The sequence below is a fragment of the Cervus canadensis genome, chromosome 10 (assembly GCF_019320065.1).
Source record: "Cervus canadensis isolate Bull #8, Minnesota chromosome 10, ASM1932006v1, whole genome shotgun sequence".
Lineage (NCBI taxonomy): Eukaryota > Metazoa > Chordata > Mammalia > Artiodactyla > Cervidae > Cervus > Cervus canadensis.
In genome coordinates, this window is record NC_057395.1 from 77,065,218 (window position 1) to 77,086,753 (window position 21,536).

General features: G+C 52.7%; 1 protein-coding gene across 4 annotated transcripts in view; it reads left to right on the forward strand.

Annotated features, from left to right (window-relative positions):
- Window positions 1-21,536, forward strand: part of BCAS4 (breast carcinoma amplified sequence 4) — a 61,404-nt gene that overhangs the window by 10,465 nt on the left and 29,403 nt on the right. Inside the window, exons 2-4 of one of the 4 annotated variants that reach the window (XM_043479807.1) lie at window positions 6,218-6,289; window positions 14,017-14,118; window positions 20,886-21,020. In XM_043479807.1, the coding sequence (XP_043335742.1) occupies window positions 6,218-6,289; window positions 14,017-14,118; window positions 20,886-21,020 (309 nt within the window). Of the gene's footprint in view, window positions 1-6,217; window positions 6,290-14,016; window positions 14,119-20,885; window positions 21,513-21,536 lie in introns of those variants that run through there. The other 3 variants (XM_043479804.1, XM_043479806.1, XM_043479805.1) reach the window with 3 other exon arrangements.

Genomic DNA, 21,536 nt, shown 5'->3' on the forward strand with positions numbered 1-21,536 from the left:
GCTTGACGGTCACAGTGTTTGTTTAACTTTTTAGGTTAGTTTTCAACATTTTCAAATTGGGAGAGTGTGTAGGAAGACCTCTATCACTGTCCATCTTGAATAAAACCGGTTTGGTGCATTCCCACCTGGAATGAGCCGCTCAAACCAAGCGGCAGGTGTCCTCTGTAGATGGGGTCAGGGGCCTGTTGGCCACAGTCTACACCCCTCCCTTTGTCTTCCTGCCTGAGTGTCGGCTGCCATTTATTACCCTGCTGATGCTACTGTTTCTTAGAGAGAAGTAAAAAGTCTCTGTCAAAAGTGGGAAACTGAAATAAGCAATGTGAGGAAAATATCTTCTTAAGCTTGGCTTCTTCTCCCTAGCATTCACTTCCTACCTGGCTTCCGTGTCTTTCTGAGTTTGGAGACCCCAGTGGGTCACAGCCCTCTCCTGTGTGGGTGGAGCATCATGCCAAGAGTAACCTAGAGAAAGAACTTACCAGACCCTCCTCAGCTTCCTGCTCAAGACAGAGGAAGTCTGAGGTGTTCCCCCGCCACACACTCTTTCACATGGGGAAACTGAGGCATGGGGATGGTCAGAGGCATCGTTAGGACCACACAGCATGAATGGGAGAGCGGGACTCAGGCTGTCCCTCTTCCAAGAGAGCACTTTTCCTCCTTCTTCTGGCCTTTCTCTTTTTCCCTCCCTCCTCTCTTTCTTGCAACAAATATTCATGGAGCACTGTATTGGTTACCGGTTGCCAGGTAACAAACCACCCCCAACTTCAGTGGATAAAAACGACCCCCACTTTAGAGTGCATGATTGTGCGGTTGGCGGGCTCCTCTGAGCCATTCTCTCCCGTGGCGCTGGGTGGGCTGCCCCACGGGGCTGCAGACAGCTGGGGGTCCGCGGCAGCCAAAGGTCCAGCATGACTGCACTCATGTCGGGCGGTTGGTGCTGGCAGCTGGGGCGCCTCGGTTCTCCTCCACGGCCGCTCGTTCTCCGGGACTGCTCTCGTCCTGTGGCCTCTCAGACGACCAGAACTGCCTGCTGTCGTCTTCCAAGAGGGTGAGCCAGAAGCTGCAGGGTCTGTAGTCTCGGAAGTCAAACGTGGAGCAGTGCGTTGCTTCCACATTTTATTGGTCAAAGCAAGTCCCAGGCTAGTTCAGGGGTGGAAAGCAATGACGCTGCCTCCCCATGGGCAGAGGAGCAAGGCCATATTGCGAAAAGACATGGAGAGAGTTGGAAGGCTGTCTTAGGAAACACAAGTACCTACTATGTGCCAGGCATTATTTTAGGCCCTAGGGGCACAAAGGTAAGTGAAACGAAAACCCCTGTTCACCAGGAGCTTTCATTCTGTTGAGGGAAGATGACAACAAATAAGTAAAATATGTAGTAAGTTAAATGGTGATGCAGGTTAAAGAGAGAGAGAAATTGGTGCAGGATGGGGTGTGGCAGGAAAGCTACAAGACCAGGGAAGGCCTCACGAAGGAGAATCATATGGGCAAAGGCTGGAAGGAAGTGTGAGAGAAGCTTTACCAGTGATGGGAACAGCAAGTGCAAAGGCCCTGGGGTGAGGACATGGTTGGCATAGTTGGTGGGGCGTGAGCAGTCAGTGATGAGGTCAGAGAGAGGTGGAGGGCTGGGATGGTGTGGGGCTGGGGAGGCCCCCAGTAGGTGTTTGCTGACTGAGGCGGAAGATACAGTAAAAGTTAAGATATAATCCATGCAATATAAAATTTACCATTTTAGAGTATACAGTTCAGTGGTTTTTAGTATATTCCCTATGTTGTGCAGACATTACCACAACCTAATTCCAAAACATTTCCATCACCCAAAAAAGAAGTCTCATAACCATTAGCAATTATTCCCTGCTCCTCCCCACCCTGCACCGATTCCATGGGGGAGACAACCACTAACACACTTTCTGTCTTGTGGATTTGCCTCCTCTGGACATTTCACATAAAAGGAATCATGTAAGGATTATTTTCAAGGATTATCAACATTGTAGCATGTATTAGAGCTTCATTCATTTTTATGGCTGAATAGTATTCCATCTCATGCACATGTCACATTTTGTTTGTCCATCCATCAGTTTATGAACATCAAGTTATTTCTACTTGTGGGCTATTAGGAATAATCTAAAAGTTTTTCTGTAAGAACGTCTGTTTTCAGTTCTTTTGGGTACATTGCTGAGTCATAGGGTAACTGTTTAACCTTTAGAGGTTGGTCTCCAAACCAGGCTTGTTTCCAAAACAGCTGCACAATTTCACAGTCCCACCAGCAGTGGATGAGGGTTGCTTCATATCCTCACCAACATTTGTCACTTGCCATTTTTGTGACCGTGGCCATCCTAGTGGCTGAGGATGGTAGAGTGGAAGATTGTGAGCTGAAGAGGGCTTTGGTTTTAACAGAATCTCTGAGGACCAGATTGAAGGGGAGCAGAAGAGGCAGGAGGGGACTAGTGAGTAACAGCCTACTGCAATGGTCCCGTCAAGGGGGAGTGGTGCCTTGCACCAGAGTGGTGGTGAGGAGTGGTTGGATCTGGGATGTATTGTGAAGGCAGAACTGAGAGGGTTTGCATAGAGGATGGATGGGGTGAGGGGTAGGAAAGAATGATGAGCCAAGGATCCTCCCAAGTGTTTGGCCTGAGCACCTGGATGATGGAGTTTCCATTTGTTGAGCTGGAGAAGACCATGGATGGTGGAGGATCTTTTTGTGTTTTCTTGTGCCAGTCGCTGGTGGACAGGGCCAGTCCTTTTTCGGTTTTTGGCACATCCGGCTGGGAAGTTGGCTTGGCACTTTGGGAGAAATCAGGGGGTGTGGAAGAAGACAGTAAATCATAGTTCACACGTATTAAAAAATGCCCACCTGCCATCTCCACCGGTCAAGCCCTGAATGTCACTTAAAGAGGAATCACTTGCTTCCCTCCCCTCAGAGTGGGACAGTTTCTGCCCGGGGAGGTGCAGAGGATGATGAGGGCATTCATATTGCTTATGGGCTGGGTTAAAAAGGCATGTGGGTTGCAGCCTGCAGGAATCATACTTCTGGGGCCACTTTCTGGGAGAAAATTGTCTGCTGAATGATTTGTGGGGCACGGTGGGGTGGCTGATCCTTCCCTGTTGGTTGGGAATGTCTCAGGACCTGTTCCTCCCTTAGCTGACCAGGCAGTCAGCAGATCATTTCTTCACTCTCCTCCTGCTGCTTTGTGACCCCCTGGGTACCAGGAGGGGGTGGGGGGTGAGGGTGACTGTAGTTGACAGGCAGCTGTAAGGTGGGCACGCTTCCCCCTCCCCAGAGAGCACCTTGGTCCTTACCAACTTCTGAAGTCAGAGAGGTCAGATGTTGGCTTCTGTATTTATTAGCTGTGTGACCTTGGGCAGGTGACTTAAGCTCTCTGATCCTCTGCTTCTCAATCCATAGAAAGAGGGAAATTATGGCACCTGCAGGAGAGAGTCTTTGTGAGAATCAAAGGAGATAATTCATATGTAGTGATTTGCCATTTCTTCTATTATCTAGTGAGAGAGATCCATAAAGCTACCGTTTATTCACGCTTACTGCATGCCCACACCCTGTTAAAGGACTTAGCCACAGCATGAAGTGGACCTAGCAACCCTGCCAAGTGGGCGTGGCCCTTCTTGTCCCGGGTGAGCCAGCCCAGATGCCCAGCGGAAGCCACTGGGTTAAGGTCCCACGGCTGGCAGAGGGAAGATGGGGTTAGAACTCAGGACTGACTTCCTTCCTGAACGTGCTTGGAGAGTTCCAGAGCTCTTCCTGCGAGCAAAGAACTGCACGTGTGTCTTGGGAAGAGGTCACCCAGCCAGGGGTCCTTCGTGTCCCTCCGGGGTTCCGTCTTCCTAGGCATGTTTGGACCTGGGGTGTAGATCATCTTGGGGTTTCCCTGGTGGCTCAGACACTAAAGGATCTGCCTGCAATGCAGTAGACCTGGGTTTGACCCCTGGGTCGGGAAGATCCCCTGGAGAAGGGAATGGCAACCCACTCCAGTATTCTTGCCTGGAGAATCCCATGGACAGAGGAGCCTGGTGGGCTACAGACACGACTCATCTAGACTGTGCTTCATCGCGGATCTGTGCCCCCTCCCGTCTCTCGTGCTTTCCTCTGTGTCCAAAGGAACCACCAACCTCCCCCCTCCCAGCTCAGTGGCCTCTCAGCTCCTTCTTTCTCCCTTAGTGCATTAAGGACATTTTTTTAAAACCATGCTCTTCTTTTTGGGGGGTGGGAGGGGGAGCTTCCTGTGTGTTTCCAATCCCCCTTCCACTGTGGTCCCCTTCCCCTGTCAAGCCTCCTCCAGTCAGGCACAGAAATAGTCCCAGCTGTGAGACGAAGGCTCCAGAGTTTAAAATTGCAGCTCTGTACTATTTATACTCTAGCCGGAAAGAGGTTTTTTTGCACTGCCGTTTATTTGGTTGTGGTAGTGACGGCCTAGGCTGCAGGCGGCAGCTCCTACACTGTATAAACATTTCTCTGGGGACAAGTGGGCGCTGAGGGCAGGTGAAGGGGCAATGCCAGGCCTGCCCAGAAACGCCTGAGAACACCTCCCTGAAGCAGAACAGTTCGGCCTCGTAAGCCAGAGAAAGTGCTTCATGTTCCAGCCGAACTTCCTTCTGAGATGCCTGGTTGTTAGGGGGAAAAAAGACAAAAAAAGCAGGTATTTTATTCGTCATGAAAATAGTACATGCTTGAGGGGGAAAAGGGTTCAAACTACTCCTTTACGCAAGTGATTAAAGCAGATTCTTCATGTTCTGTTTTGCTTGGCCCACGAAGCATTAAAATGGAAAAATAATTTTTTAAAAAATATGTGCCACTATTTAAAAATTGGGACATTTTCTATAAAGTTAAAATTTCTGGCTTCTCTTAAAAATGGAAGATTCTGGCAACCCTAGCCTAATGTCGTCTGATTTCTCTGAATGGCTGGGTGCTCTCGAACTAGGCTAGTGCTTCTCGGGTCACTCCAAGCCCCAGAGGCCTGCTTCATTCATTTGCCTTACTGCACGGTCTTGGTAACTTTTGAGTTTTGGACCCTTCACATGACATAAAATATTCAAAGCTCCCATATCAGACTGTATTCTCCAGTTCCTACTCCCCAGGGCTAAAGAAGCACGATTAGTAGGGTCTCCAGATAAACTACAGGATCCCCCGTCAAATATGAATTTCAGGTAAACAACAAATACTTTTTTAGTGTAAGTATTGTTGTTTAGTCTCTAAGTTATGTCTGACTCTTTGTGACCCCCCATGGACTGTAGCCCACCAGGGTCCTCTGTCTATGGGATTTTCCAGGCAAGAATGCTGGAGAGGGTTGCCATTTCCTATTCCAAGGGATCTTCCCGACCCAGGGATCACACTTGCATCTCTGGTGTCTCCTGCACTGGCGAACCCCCTGACTATCTGCAGGTTGGTACATGTCATTCAGGTGGCTCCAGTGGTGAAGAACCCGCCTGCAATGCAGGTGACATAATGAGACTCGGTTGGATCCCTGGGTCAGGAAGATCCCCTGGAGAAGGAAATGGCAACCCACTCCAGTATTCTTGCCTGGAGTATCCCACGGACAGAGGAGCCTGGCGGGCTACAGTCCATGGGGTCGCAAAGAGTCAGACATGACTGAATTGACTTAGCATGCACGCACATGTCACTCCAGTTGAAATGAGATGAGGTGAAATCCCACTGTTGAAACATGCACATTTCTCGGTGTTCATACAAGGACAGCTTTATATTCTGCCTCTTGCAGTTAGTTCACTGTTTCTCTCCAGGGTGTTTCTCAGGAGGCATTTTTTGGTGTTGATAAGAGCAGGCTTTGAGGCTGGGGACTCAAACCTACCTGAGAATGTGGGCGCTGACGATTGTTAGCTATGTGACCTTGAGCAGGTTCCCTTACTTCTTGGAGCCTCAGTTTCCTTATCTGGACCACGGATGGTGCTAAGGGGCACTTTGTTATCTCCAGTATTTATTTTTCTCCTTTATTTTGAGAACTGCATAGAGCAGATGGTCCACAGTGGCTTTAACCAGAGTGGTTAGAGGAGTCCACAGGCGTCAAGACTGCCACTAGCACTTCCAGGTTTCAAATGAGGCTTGAGAGGTTTTGAAAAGGCAAAGTAGGTCTGGAGGGAACTGGGCAGATAATCCTAAGATTTAGTTTGCTTTAAAAAAAAAAGAAAAGAAAATGAAGGGCGTTTGTCTCCCTGGAAACCACTTGCTAATCTCCAGGATATTGTCTCTTTTCAGGCGAAGGAGGTGGAGGAGACCATCGAGGGGTTGCTCCTCAGGCTGGAAGAGTTTTGCAGCCTGGCTGACATGGTGAGTGGCTGGCTGACATGGTGAGGGCCTGCCTGGGAGGCGTGGGTCGAGGCCCAGGCCAGGCTTCAGGGCCCTCCTGGGCCTCCCTGGGGAGCCATCTTGGTGGTGGCTTAGCGAGCAGGAGGCGTGGGCAGCGGCCGGCCTGGGGAAGCCACCCTCTCTCTCTCTCTCTGTCTCTCTCCCTCTCTCTCTCTCTCCACACAAGGCTCCCTGAGGCGGCCATCTTGTTAACGCCCTTCCCCCCGAGACGCTTTCGCTCCATGGAGGAGGCGGGAGTAGGCCACCAGGTGGCGCTCTCGGCCCCGATGCGGGGCGCCGACCGGCGGGGATGCTAAGACTATATTTAACTTTCCTCGCCCGGCGCCGTTCACCAGGCAAACGTGGAGACAGCCAGGAAATGGCTGAAGGCCTGGGAGGCCCAGGGGGAGCCTCCCGGCCGGGCCCTGGCCCTGGCGGGGTCGGGCATGGAGTGCCTTCCTGAACCCTTTGCTGGCTCCCCTGTCGCCTCCTCCCCTGTTGTGTGGGGACGGCTCCTCCTGGCTGGAGGGAAGATGGTGCCCTCGGCCAGGAAGACGAGGTCTCCGGGATTGCTGCCAGATAGATGTGGGGCCCTGAGGAGCACTGACGGAATCTTCTGGAAGTTCCCAAGCTTATTAAAGGCGCACCAGCAGCCAGGGTTCGTGGTTTCTGTCTGGAGGCCCAAAGGGTTGAGCTCCATGTTGGGAACAGGCCTGCCTCTACCCGGAGCCCCGGAGCCCCGGCTGGGTGCGGCCGTGTGGAACGGCCCCGGGTGTCTGGAGATGCGGCGGTGAGACCACAGGGAGCCACGTGTGCTGAGCATCTACTCTCTGCCAGGCTCCGTGCAGAGCCTGCTTCCCGTGTCCTCCCGTCTCACCTCAGAGCAGCCCGCCATGATGGGTGCAGCTCTATCCCCGGACGTTCAGCGGATATCTGAGCGCCTCGCTGCTCCAGCCCCTAGGGACACTGCAGTGAACAAGACAACAGACGTTCCCACAAGGACCTGTGTGTGTTTTTCTCTCTAGAGCCGAGTTTTTAGTTCAGATGTGGGTCCAGGTGGGAACCAGGTAATGAGACTGACTTTGAACAGCCTGAATAGTCCTTTCTTCATCCGAACATTGTGCGCCTTCTCCGACTGGTCCCTTGAAGAGCCTGAGAACGCAAAGAGAGACCAATCTGTCTCCCTCCCCCCACCCCCTGCCCCTCTGATCCCCTAGGTTACCGGGGAAACCGATCTGTGCATCAACGCTGGCCTGGAGGTGTGTACCAGGTGCAGAGTGGAGGCTTTGTGAAGGGAAAGAGCTTCTAGAAGGAACCAGGCACATAATCCCAAGATTCGGTTTGCTTTAAAATATATATATATATGAGGAGCAGAGGTGTTAAATTCTGCCTGGAAAATTGGGGAGGCTTTGCAGAACAGGTGGTGATTAATTTGGGGTTTGAAAGAGGAACGAGAAGAATTCAGTTGCTGGGAGTGGGGGGTGGGGGTGGCAGGCATCCAGGCAGAGGGACTGGTCTGTGGGGGCGGTGTGCTGGGCGCAGCGGGACTGATGTGGGCCCCCACGGCAGGGTTATTGTGAAGGTGGTACGGACAGGCGATCCTGGGACATCTTTGATCTCAAATCCCAGCCCATCTTCCTCCTGTGATGAGAGACGCACTCTCCACTCTTTGTGAGAGCTCTGGACAGAAGCCCGCTTGGATAGACAGAAAGGGGTCCAGATAAGGCTAGTTTTACTAGCCTTAAAAACGTCAAGGCTTCCCAAAGCCTGCGTTTATCTTGCCAGGATCCCCAAGGTTGCATGCAGCATGGAGAAGGTCCTTTCTGAACTCAAAGTCTAGAGATGCATTGATGCAAAGGTTTTAAATCCAGAGGTCACAGGATGACCTGTGGGCCCAATCCTGCCTGCAGACATGTTGGATGCTTCTGGGAAAAAAGAAAGGAGGGCTAAGCGGCTGACATTTATAGAATGTCATGCAAAAAAAAAAAAAATCTGGATTTCCGGCTTCTCTTGGAAAAGCAACGATCTGTCTTCCACTCGCATCCCCCCACCCCTTGGGTGCTTTCTCTCACCCGGCCAGCATCAGCCGGAGCCCCTGTGGAGAGCACACGTGCTCTACAGCTTGTCACCGTCCCCGTGGGAGCCCCCGACTCCCCTGCCACCCGCCAGCGGCATCCATCCCGCGTGTGTGTCTTCTGTGGTAGAGAAAATTTCTCTGTTCTTCGGGCCCTACTGAAAGCAGGCACATATCAAACAGAGCAAGAGAGTCCTGTGTTTTAAGAAATGGAAAAGAGTGCACTTCTTTGAAAGTAAAGACTATTTCTGTGTGCTTATATGCAGATGAGCATGTCTATGTCATAATAGAACGCACCTAGTATGATGCTTTTGTGGCCCTTGGAGGCGTTTTTTATTTTGCAGTCCCTACGATGAGGCTCTGCGCTGATGCCATTTAGATTATAGAAATCCTCTCAGTCCCACCAGCTGATGGTTAGCTTATCCGCTGTGTCTGTGCTGGGGTGTCGTGGACTCCACGGTACAGAGAGAGATCTGTCCAGCTAGTGGCCCTGGCTTGGGACCTCCTTTTTTCTTCTGATCCAAGCTAGAGACAAGTGGGGACCTGTGGGAGGCAGGTGATGTCACAGCACAGAGCGTCGTCCCCTGCTTTGGCCTTTGTGAATACCAATCAGGTTTGAGGTCCCAGAGAGGCTGGGCTCCCCGGTGCCAGTCCAGAGAGAAACACTTCATTTCTGATGAAATCAGGCTACTGGAAATGAGAGTCCAGTTTCCAGTCTGTTGTATTAAGTCCTCTGCCAGCCTGTCCCAGATCACTCTTGAGTAAGCAGCGTTCACACTGTGTGCTCAGGACCTGTTCTGACCTTGGATGTAATGCCCCTTGCCATCACCCCAGGCTCTGACGCTTCCCAGTGTGAGGCTGTGGTCACGGTCACTCACCTCTCTGTGCCCTGATTTTCTCCTCTGTAAAATGGAGATGGTGGTTGGTTCCGAGTATCTATGGCAGCATCAGACTGCCGCAAAACTTTGTAATGTGAAACAACCATGAGTTTATCACTTGGGCCAAGACAGGGCACAGAGGGTACGGTTGGTCTGAGCCAAGTGGCACCTGCTGGGGTGAGGACATCCAGGGTGGCTCCTTCGCTCACTTGTCTGATGTCTCAGCTGGGAGGGCTGGGTGGCCGGGGACTCGTTGGTCACACGGGCTTTCTTGTACCATGGCAGTCTGGCCTCCCGGAGCCAGCATTCCAACAAACACAACGTAGACATCTCTGAAGCCTTGGGTATGGCAATTGACAGAGAGTCACTTCTGTCGTATCTTATTAGTCAAAGGAGCCACATAGCCTACCCAGATCCAAAGGGAAAGGACATAGACCCCTCTTCTTCATGGAAGGAATGTGTGGCCATCTTTCATCCACCGCACATGGTACCCATCTCCAAAGAGTCATCGTGAGGAATAGACAAGGCAGGGGTGTGCCCTTTACATCCACTAGAATGACCAGAAGGCAAAAGACAATAGCACGTGTGGATGAGGGTGTGGGGACGCTGAAACTCCCCTTCATTGGCTGGTGGAAATACGCAAAGGGACAGTCACATGGAACACATAGCCGTTTCTTGTAAAGTCAGACATATACTTACGCTGCATCCCAGCAGTTCTAATCCTAGATAATAACCCACGAAAAATGAAAACAAGAGTTCAGAGACTTGCTGATAAATGTAGCAACGCTAGTATCTGTCAGCAGTTGTCGTTTAGTCGTTGGAGTCTTTTGTGACCCCATAGACTGTAGCCCATGGATACTCTGTCCGTGGAATTTTCCAGGCAAGAATACAGGAGCAGGTTGCCATTTCCTGCTCCAGGGGATCTTCCTGACCCAGGGATGGAACCCACGTGTCTTGCATTGGCAGGCAGATTCTTTACCAGTGAACCACCAGGGAAGCCCCGGTCAGCAGTAGAAACCAGTAAATAGGGAATTCCCTGGCAGTCCAAAGGTTAGGACTCCGTGCTTTCACTGCCAAGGGCTCGGGTTTAATCTCTGACTGGAGAACTAGGGTCCCACAAGCCTTGTGGCATCGCTGAAAAATAAAATAAAAAGAATTGAGTAAATAAGCTGTTGTTTATTCATATGCTGGGATGCACAGCCACGGAAGAGAATGACCAGCCATATACAACAACACGGGTGATTCTCACAGACATGCTGTTGAGAGAAAGAAGCCGGACACAGGAGTACTTCCTGTGTGGGGCTCCGTAATCTGAAGTTTAAAAACAGGCAAAACCAGTCCCTGTGATGAAAGTCAGATAGAGGTTAGCTTTGGGTGGGCGGTCATGACTTCACGGAGGCTAGAGGGAGTCTTATAAAGCAAGGGGTGTTCCATGGGTTGGTCTGGTTCCACAGATGTAAGCACATGTACCAGTTCATCAAGCTGTTGGCTAAAGCCTGGGCTCTTTACTGTATATCATTTGCACCCAATTAATAATAATTGCTTAGCACAGTGCCTACTATGTCTTAGGTGACCCGTGAATAGGAGCTACTGAGGTCATCAGCGTCATCAGTTTCAAAGCACCAGAGGGTCATGCCACCCATGAGTTTATCCACAGAAACTAGATTTATGAGGCTGCTCAGCTCAGTGCCCTTGGGGGCTTGGGCAGCTTGTCTGGGCCCTCCAAAACCCCAATGGCCTTGGACCCACCTTCTGGCAGGGAGCGGACTCTCCCCTGTCTCACGTAAGCAGAGAAAACTTCCTGTTGGCCTCGGCCCAGCAGTTGCATTTGGCATTGGCGTGTGTTCTTAGGTCAAGTGCATTTGGCTCTCCTTTCTGGGCCCTGCGTCGTCCAGGACAGCCGCGTTTGCTCTGTGATAACCCCCTGCATCCGCTGCCCAGACTTCTGGGCTCCAGAGACCAGCTCTGGGGAGTGGAGATGACAAGCTCCCAGGTCCATAATCCTGGCTGGAGGTTTGTCCGAGCAGAGGCTCGGAAAGCACTGATTCTTCCCTGCCATCTTTGTTCTTCTGAGCAGTAGGCACAAGCGTGAACTCACATGTCTGTGATGTGATGATGTGAAGTGGGTTGGATGTAAGAAAAGCAATGTCTTCCTTTCCTTACACTCCCCTAGAAGATGAAACACTGTAGGGCGTGGCCATGGACGCTAAGTTGGGGAGACTTTAGAGAGCGGTGGAGGCTGTGGTTAACCCAAGGAGGCCATTGTCACCCGGCTCCAGCTGATTGTTGCCACGTGGAACATGGGCTCAGTGTGTCTGGGGCCTTCTGGCTTTTCACAAGAAGCTAGAAATCTGAGTTTCTAAGGGGAACGTCCTGAGCTTTAGATCTTGGCACCTAGATTGGTTATACTTCTGGGGCTTTAAGCGTGACACAGGCCAGCTCTGCATGGGCCTGCTGGAACACATCTGCAGACCTCTGGTATTAGCAGGTGGCCTCAGACCCAAAGAATCCACCATCTCCCACTTTGCAGCTGTGTGACCTTGCCCAGATGATGTGGCTTTTCTCAGTTTCGTCACCTATGCAGTGAGGTTGAAGAGCGAACAGTTCCTGCTGTTCATCATTCACGTGATGAATGCTCCTGGGTGTTGGTGTCCCGCCCTCCCTGGTTTTTGCCATTTGGTTCCCAGCTTACTGGGAGCCAAGGGGAAGGCTTGGGGTTGTTTCAGACGCCCTCCATTTTCCCCTCAAGGACCTGCAGGCTGCCTTCCAGGCAGGAGTGGACAGCTGCCCTCACCCTCAGCCAGTGGAGAGGCCTCTGCAGAGAGGGGCCTTCCTGCTCGGCCCACAGACCCTTGACCTTCCAGTTCCTGCAGATCCGGAGGAAGGCGGGGAGTGGTCCCTGAATCTCCTCTCTACCACGTTCCCTTCACCCCATGGGTTGCTAGGTCCAGTCCCTGCTGATGCTCACGTGTTTCCCCTTTTTAGAGATCAGCAGGAAAAAAAAGATCTGCCTTTGATCCTGGTGCTCCCGATTGACACGAGTTTCCTGTTCTTCATTGTATCTTAGCAATTTCTCCTGAGGTTAGCCTTGTTTGCTGACAAAAGTCCATCTAGTCAAAGCTATGGCTTTTCTAGTAGTCATGTATGGATGTGAGAGTTGGACTGTGAAGAAAGCTGAGTGCTGAAGAATTGATGCTTTTGAACTGTGGTGTTGGAGAAGACTCTTCAGAGCCCCTTGGATGGCAAGGAGATCCAACCAGTCCATCCTAAAGGAAATCAGTCCTGAATATTCATTGGAAGGACTGATGCTGAGCTGAAGGTCCAATACTTTGGCCACCTGATGCAAAGAGCCAACTCATTGGAAAAGACTCTGATGCTGGGAAAGCTTGAGGGCAGGAGAAGGGGATGACAGAGGATGAGATGGTTGGATGGCATCTCTGACTCAATAGACATGAGTTTGAGTAAGCTCCAGGAGTTGGTGATGGACAGGGAAGCCTGACGTGCTGCAGTCCATGGAGTTGCAAAGAGTTGGACATGACTGAGCAACTGAACTGAACTGAACTAGCCTTGTTGAGGGATAGGCTTCTCTCTAGACATTCAGCCTGGGGGAACAAGGGAGGATATTGAGCACTTTTCCTTATTCCAGCTGACAAGTGCAGGTGCCTGTGGGAGCTCCAGCATAGGCTTGGAGCTTGGCTGAAAAGAGGTTGCCAGCTGACCCCACACAAGCTAGACCAGACTTGGAAGGGCCTGGGAATATGCATTAGGCTTCCTCCAAGGGATCTGGATGCTCCTTAGCACCTGAAAGTCATATGTATACTGCCTCTCTGCATGATGAAGATGTGATAACATGGAAATTGTATCTCTCTCTCTCTCTCTATCACACACACACACACACACACACACACACACTCTTAAGGATTAGACTTGTCCTCTCGGCTCTGAAGGAAAATGGAGGCTTGTGTCCAATCTCAGTGATCAAGAGGAAGATACAACTTCCCAAACTTCACAGTCACTTTTGGGGTCCTTCCAAGCAGAAGAAACTTAAGTGAGATGCGTGATGTGCAGGAAATACTTCACACAGTGGCTACGTATAGGAAGCACCGTGAGAGTGAGATTTGTGGTTATCATTATTAGTGTTAATGATTACTATTAACTCTTCTCATTAGGGCTTCCCCAGCGGCTCAGACGGTAAAGAATCTGCCTGTAATGCAGGAGGCCTGAGTTTGATCCCTGGGTCAGGAAGATTCCCCGGAAAGGGAATGGCAACCCACTCCAACACTGGTTTCAGTGGAACAAAAACTCGACTTTGCTCAACTTTAATTTAGGGGAAAGATTTTGATTCTTTCCATTTGGTCCAGTTCAGTGGTTAATAAAATAAAGATACTTAGTTTGAAGCTGGTGCTGTTTTAGATGTTTGCAGGGGACAATTAACTCCCTTTTCCAGGGGATCTTCCCAACCCAGGGATCAAACCTGAGTCTCCTGCATTGCAGGCAGATTCTTTACTATCTGAGCCACCAGGGAAGCCCAGTTAATTTGTAGCTCAGTAAATCATACCTGATTGGGTCTGGGTCCCCAGGGGCAGTGACATCGGTCCCCACCTGGGACTCCGGGTCATTCCTGGGCCTGTCCCTGGGCAGGGTGACACTTGGTGTCTCGGCCACTGGCGAGGTCTCTGCAGAGCCTGGCCACCCCCAGAGCAGGCGGAAGCAGGGGCCGGAGCAGAGGGGCTCATGAGCTGTCCTGTTCCCTGCAGATCAGGAGTGACACCTCACAGATCCTGGAAGAAAACATCCCCCTCCTTAAGGCCAAGGTGGTGGAAATGCGTGGCATCTACGCCAAAGTGGACCAGCTGGAGGTGAGTCCAGGGTAATTAACTTTGTGAGCCTGTGGACTTGTTCTGACTCTTCTGGCCTCTCTCCCAAGACGCTGATCTGGCGTTGATAGTGTTAGGCCCTAGACCCAGTGGAGGGGGTGGGCAGCAAAAAGGGGCGTATATGGTATTTTTAAAATATAACAAATAGGAATTTATAGAAAGAATCTCATTTTAAAGTTGGGGTACTTTCTATAAAAACCTGAATTTCAAGCTGCTTTTTGTCATTTATTTATTTTTGGCCATGCCACACAGCTTGTGAGAGCTTAGTTCCCTGACCAGGGATTGAACCTGAGCCACGGTTGTGCAAGTGCGGAATCCTAACCACTGGACCGCAAGAGACATCCCTAAGCGACTTTTGGAAATTTAGCATTTCTCAGAACTCTGGGCCCATATTTCTTTAAATAGTTTGATCTGTTTACTTTTTAAGGTGTAAATACATAAAGTGTATATATCATAAGTGTACAATTCAGTGAATTTTAACATGTATCAACCCCCATGGGGGCTTCCCCGGTGGCTCAGCGGTAAAGAATCTGCCTGCAATGCAAGAGTCACAGGAGACGCAGGTTCGATCCCTGGGTTGCGAAGATCCCCTGGCAGAGGGCATGGCAACCCACTCCAGTATTCTTGCCTGGAGAATCCTATGGACAGAGGAGCCTGGCGGGCTACAGTCCATGGGGTTGCAAGGAGTCAGACACGCCTGAAGAGACTGAGCGCACACACGCGTGAACGCCCACATGAAGATGGCCCAGGTTGAGAAACTGAGCCTTTCCACCCCTGGGGCTGTTTCCTGGTAGAATTGGCGCTCAGACAGGGCGCGGGCTCTATTTCTCCACAGTCCCCACCCCGCCCTGTTGCCTCCCGCTGACTTAGTTCACCGGCCTTTTGTCTGTGTGGGCGCTGGGCCAGGTGCAGGGTATGTCATTTGCTCCTGGCTGCACTGTGAGTCCGCACCCTCCCCTTCCCGTCTCCCGGAGGAGGAGAATGAGTTCCTCGAGGTCAGCCCCTTCCCAGGGATCACACAGCTGATTCCATGAAGCGGGGGCTTCAGTTCACATCCACGAGAGCCCAGGCTTTTCCTCAAACTGGGGCCCTTGGGCCGGGCTCCTGGCTCCTTGCGCAGTGAAAGACCGGGAGGCTGGAAGAGGCTTCAGGGTAGCAGAGGTGGCCTGGACTGGACGTGAGCCCCCCTAGTCTGCCCAGGAAGGGAGCCAGCGGTGGGCCCTGGAGTTCGCAGAGAATTAACATTCTTGTCAGCAGAGGAGGCAGGAATATAATTAAAACTTTGCCCTTGGAATAGCTGATTCATTTGAGTTTTATTCCACACGTTTGAAGGAGGACAGAAAAATGCAAAGATGTGCAGCCCTGCTTCTTGCCTCGCTTGGGCCGCCCCACCGCATTGTTTCCTTGGCACTCAGTCTCCTAATGCTTATTGAGGGCCTATTTGATGCCGCTGCGGGCCCTCACAGCGAGAAGGACAGAGTTCAAGGCTGTGGCTCCTGCCAGGAGAAACAGCAACCGAGTGTAACCATTGTGTTTCCCGGGGCTGCTGTGACAAGTTATCACAAACGGAGTGGCTTCAAACAGCATGAACTAAGCATCTTACGGCTCCAGAGGTCAGCAGTCTGAACCGTGGCAGCAGGAGTCAGCAGGGCCGGCTCCCTCTGGGGGAGAATTCCCCTCCTGGCCTTTGCCAGCTTGCATCTCCCAGCTCGTGGCGCCTTCCTCCCATCTTCAGAGCCACAGCGCAGCATCTTCCAGGCTCTGTCCTCCTCTGAGTCTCCTGCTTCTGTCTTATAAGGACCCCCATGATTACCAGGATAGTCTCCCCAGCTCAGCATCTTTTTCACACCTGCTGAGTCCCTTTGGCCATGGAAGGTGATATGTTCACAGGCCCTGGGAGTGAGGCTGGGGACCTTTGGGTGGGGTCATCACTCTGCTGCCCACATTCACCAAGGGTGACTTCAGAGGCGTGTGCTCTGGAGGGCAGTAGGGAATGGGCAGTGGACGCTACAGGCACTGGAGCGTGAGTGGAAGGGGCTGTGTTGAGTGGGAGGGGCAGGTGGGCGGCACAGCCCGGGTAGAGGTTCAGTGGTGGGAGGCTTCCGGCTCTGGGCAGCAAGGAGATAACGGACCAGAAGGATCTGGGATGGCCAGGTTACAGGGCCGAGGGGGGTGATGACCAGAGCGGGGCTGGAGATGCCAGCAGGGTCCAGGACTGCCCTGGGCAGCCAGGGATGAGAAGGCCAGCCCCAAGCCACTCCTCCGTGTCCTCTGCGAACAGTTGGAGCTGAGATGCACTCTCCCCTCCCATGAGGTGTGAATCTTCAGGCCACCGCAGTCGCCACTCTGACCTAGAGTCTGCCACCATCGAGGCCCAATAGCATTTGCCTCCTGTCAGCCCCCTGGGCTGCTGTTTTCTGTAGAGCAGAGAGAGATTTCTCTGCAGCTGGGCCCTAGTTAAAAAGAAGAAAAACTGCGTTGGTCCAAGAGGGTCATGGATTTCAAGGCAAATGGGAGACTCCATATTTCTTGCTGAGCTACGTGCGACATAAGACGTAGGACCTGATCAGAACCCAGCGTTGTCCTGAGGCTGATGGATTCCTCAGATCTGCCCCTTGGAGACTGTTTTTTGTTTGGGGTTGTTTTTATTTTTTTGACTGCACCATGCAGAATCTTAGTGGCCTGACCAGGGATCAGAGCTGTGCCCACTGCATTGGAGCACCGTCTTACCCACCGGGCCACCGGCGACATCCTGGGTCTGCGCCGCGGGTCGCTCACTCCCCTCTCGCGGTCAGCTTCCTCCTCTAGGTGGGGTGTGAGGCCGGCCCCTGGCATCCTGCAGGTGCTGGGGAGGACAGGCTGTCACTGCGGGGGTGCCCGCAGGCTGAGAGCCGGGATCCAGTGCCTGCTCATCACTCTGCCCAGCCAGCTGGAGGCTCCGGGGAGCCCAGGAGCACTCTGCTCCCATATCACTGTGACCCGCTGGGGGCCAGGAGGCTTGAGAACTATGGGGGTGACCTCTCAGGCCAGAAAAAACTAAGTTACTGAGCAAGTGCTGTGAGCCAGGGCCTCTAAGTGCTTTAGATGAAAGAACTTGCTTACCCCTCACAGCAGAGCAGGTCCTGGTATTGGTCCTGTTTTATAGAGCGGTGAGGCACAGAGAGGTGAAGGGATTAGTCCAGGGTCGCACAGCCGGGGAGTGGTGGAGCTGGGATTACAGAAGTCTGTGCTCCTGACGCCTCCTCAGTGCTGGGCGCTGGCACCGTCTGGACCCGGGCCTGCCCTGAATCCGGGGGCCTTTGTCACAAGGATGCAGGCACATCAGAACTCACACCTGTATTTTAAGACCACGTCTCACCCCTCCCCTCCGCCTTCCCTTCCTTCCTTCCTCCCCTCGCTTCTGATAATAAAAGTGGTTCGTTTTCACTGTAGAGACAATTATGTGGAAGTCACCTCTGCTCCCAAGGGCGGTCGCAGCCCCCAGCCGTCCCCGTCTGTGTCCTCTCCTCCCCTCTCCGCGTGGATGCCTGTTGGGGTCGTCCTGCTGCCCCCGTCAGCTTTCCTGGCCAGGTTCGGCCTCTCCCTGGCCGCGGCCTGGCTGGCCTGCCCTCCCTGGTAGGCGTTTTGGAGGCGGATCAGACCTCGTGAGCGCACATTCCTCCGCGTCCCTCACACTCCCCACCACAGCGGCATTAACGCAGGGAGCGTAAAATTGGAATCGGCTGCAGGGAGGGCCTGCAGGACTTCCTTCTGTGCTTTAAAGCCAGATGTGCCAGCCGGTGAGGCCAGGGGAAGCGGCCCGGCCCGGGGCTCCTCGTGTCCCCCTCCACCCAGCACACACACACAGAGACACACACACACACACACACACAGTTGATGTGCCTTATTCAGAGCCTTTCAGCTCTGCCCTTGCCAGAACCATAGGGCAGCAGCCGCACAACAGTGCTGCCGTCCGGGTTCATCCAATGTTTTTTTGCTGGGGATGCAGTCATTCATTTATTCACTGACTCTTGCATGTGTGCCTTCATTCCTGGGTGTGCATTCATGCATAGATGCATTCATATGTGCATGCGTTATTCATGTGTGTGCGCCTTCATTCACGTGTGCATTCATGTATGTGTACGTTCATGCATGTGTGCATTCGTTCATGTGTACATGCATTATTCATGTGTGTGTGCCTTCATTCACGTGTGCATTCATGTATATATACATTCATGCATGTGTGCATTTGTTCATGTGTGCATGCGTTATTCATGTGTGTGCGCCTTCATTCACGTGTGCATTCATGTATGTGTGCGTTCATGCATGTGTGCATTCATCATGTGTACATGCATTATTCATGTGTGCGCCTCATTCACTTGTGCATTCGTTGTATGTGTGCGTTTCATGCATGTGTGCATTCATTTCATGTGTACATGCATATATTCATGTTGTGCGCCTTCATTCACGTGTTGCATTCATGTATGTGTATGTTTCATGCATGTGGTGCATTTCTCATGTACATGCATATATTTATGTGTGTGCGCCTTCATTCACGTGGTGCATTCGTGTATGTGTGCGTTTCATGCATTGTTGCCATTCATTTCATGTGTACATGCATTATTCATGTTGCGCCTTCATTCACGGGTAGCATTCGTGTATGTGTGCGTTTCATGCATGTGTGCATTCATTCATGTGTACATGCATTATTCATGTGTGCGCCTTCATTCACGTGTGCATTCGTGTATGTGTGCGTTCATGCATGTGTGCATTCATTCATGTGTACATGCATTATTCATGTGTGTGCCTTCATTCACGTGTGCATTCGTGTATGTGTGCGTTCATGCATGTGTGCATTCGTTCGTGTGTACATGCATTATTCATGTGTGTGTGCCTTCATTCACGTGTGCATTCATGTATGTGTGCGTTCATGCATGTGTGCATTCGTTCATGTGTACATGCATTATTCATGTGTATGTGCCTTCATTCACGTGTGCATGCCTTCACACATGCACACACGTGTTCTCCTGTGCGCACTCATCCTCTCACGTGTGCATGCGTTCCTGCCTCCGCCATCCAGCCGAGCAGGCCCTGGTCGTGGCCTGGTGAACAGCACTGACTCAGCAGCTGCTTTTCCAGAACTCACATTCTGGAAGGAGATGGACCCTGAACCGGCAGACAGGAAGTTGAGAGGGCGAGGAGAGCGAAGAAGACGGGGCCTGGGCAGCTCTGCGGTGGGGCCGCGTTAGCCTAGGTGGTCGGGGAAGGCCCCTCTGTGGAGGGCCCAGCGGACTCAGGGCCTGGGAGAAAAGCAGGGTTCACCCATGGAGAAGAGAGGTGCCCGGGCAGAGAGAGAGCTGCTGCAAAGGCCCGGAGGAGGGTGAGGCTGGGGCTTTCGAGGAACCAGAGGGAAGCCTGGGTGGGACACAGGGAGGGGGCAGAGCGGGTGCTGGGCCTTGCTGGGTGGGCGGGCCTGGGGCCTTCCATCTGCGGAAGTGGGGCTCCCCCGTGGGGCCTGGCGCTGAGAGGGTCTCCGGCCTCTTCCTGATGCAGGAAAACATTCTGCATTTTCCTTTGGGAACGGAGAGGCCCACCGAGGGGAGGCTTGTCTGAGATGGACCTGGAGTCGCCACCTTTGGTGGCCTTCCCGGGTGTACGAGCAGTGCATGCGCATGTACACACAACACGCACACGCACGCAAACGCAGGTGCAGACGCCGACGCACGTGCACCCAGCACATAGACACAGCAGAAGTCGCAAACAAGTGGGCCTGCACAGCCTTTTTTTAAACGTTCCAGATTTATTGCTGACATTGTTAAAAACTAGACATTTTTCATGAAATCTGAATGTCCTGTTTTTTCTTTTTAAATGATGTTATCTGGCATTAACTGAGCTCTTAATATGCCCTGGGCACTAAACTGCTGAGCAGGGTTGATATCGTTATGATTCCTGCTTCACAGATAGTAAAACTGGGGGGTAATAGAAATGAAGTAACCTGGCAAAAGGCATATGACCAGTGAGTGGTAGACCCCTGGGTTCTAGTCCAGCGGGTCTGACCCCAGCCTTCTCTTTTCTCTTCTCAGTATTGGAGGTTTTGCAGTAGAGCCCCAAGCTGAGTGACCCCCCGGGGCCAGGGACCTGGTATTCCAGCTCACCAGCCTGTTCTCAGTCTGTTTCACTCGCTTGTCACCTGCCTGCCCTTGGCGGTTTCTGAGTGTGAGACTCCCCAATACCCATCAAATATTAAACCGAGCAATTTTGGGGAATTCCCTGGTGGCCCAGGGGTTAGGACTCCACGCTTCCACTGCTGGGGGCACAGGTTTGATCTCTGGTCAGGGAACCAAGAGCCTGCAAGATGCGCGGCATGACCAAAAAAAAAACAAAAAGAGAGCGATTTCTAAAAACCTCAGTTTTCATAAAGAAGGTCGTGCAGCCCGAGCCCCCTCTCTGCTGCTGCCTAGCTGTGTGACTTTGGGCAGGTGGTCCGACCTCTCTGACCGTTGGTTTCTCCCCTCTGTAAATAGTCTAAACAGAGGGTCACTAGGGGAAGGAGAAAGGATAGGAGTGGAGGCCCGGCAGGCCGGGGCCCCAAGAGGAGGCATCACTGTTACCGTCAGGGTTTCTGAAGGTGCTCCCAGCAAGGCAGCAGCGAGCCTGAGGTCTCCCAGAGCCTGGCGCCGGTGGGGCAGGCGAGAGGGAGGCTGGAGGCAGTGGCTGCTGGCGGCCAAGGGAGGCAGCCGTGGCATCTCGTCTCTCCGCTCCCCCGACAGGCCTTTGTCAAGATGGTCAGACGGCACGTCTCCTTCCTGGAGGCCCACGTGCTCCAGGCCGAGCGGGACCACGGGGCCCTCTCGCAGACCCTGCGGAAGTGGCTGGGCTCCTCGGGGCTCCCCGCGCTCGGGAACGTGAGTATCCCCACCTCCCCGCCCCGTCCCAGACCCCGGAGCCGGGAGAGGGGCACCGGAAACGGGAGTTCAAAGGGCACGGCTGGCTTCTGCAGACAGGAAGCGGCGTCTGGCTGGCTGGTGGGGGGCTGGCCGGGCGGCTGGGGCATCGCAGACCCTCTCTTGGGTGCCCCTGTGTGCCCTGAGCGGAGGTGCCGTGGCTGCCCGCCCCCTCATCCACAGTTTAGTCAATGCCTGCTGTTTGCCTAGCACGGGTCTGTCTGGAGTTCCCGCGCTGGTGAGAGACAGCTCCTATCCCTTCCTTCCGCATCTGAGGCTCAGGGCCATTTCCAGAATTCAGGTGGGGTTCCCCGCCCCAGGGCACGAGTCAGCCTCCAGCTGACCAGAAGGGCGGGGCACAGTGGGAGGGGCAGCGAGCCCACAGCTGGCCAGGGCCTCTCCCTCCCACACTGCTACTTCCTTGGAATCTTCCCTATGCAAAAGGAAGGGTCCTTGTGCCCCTTATACTGGTGGAAA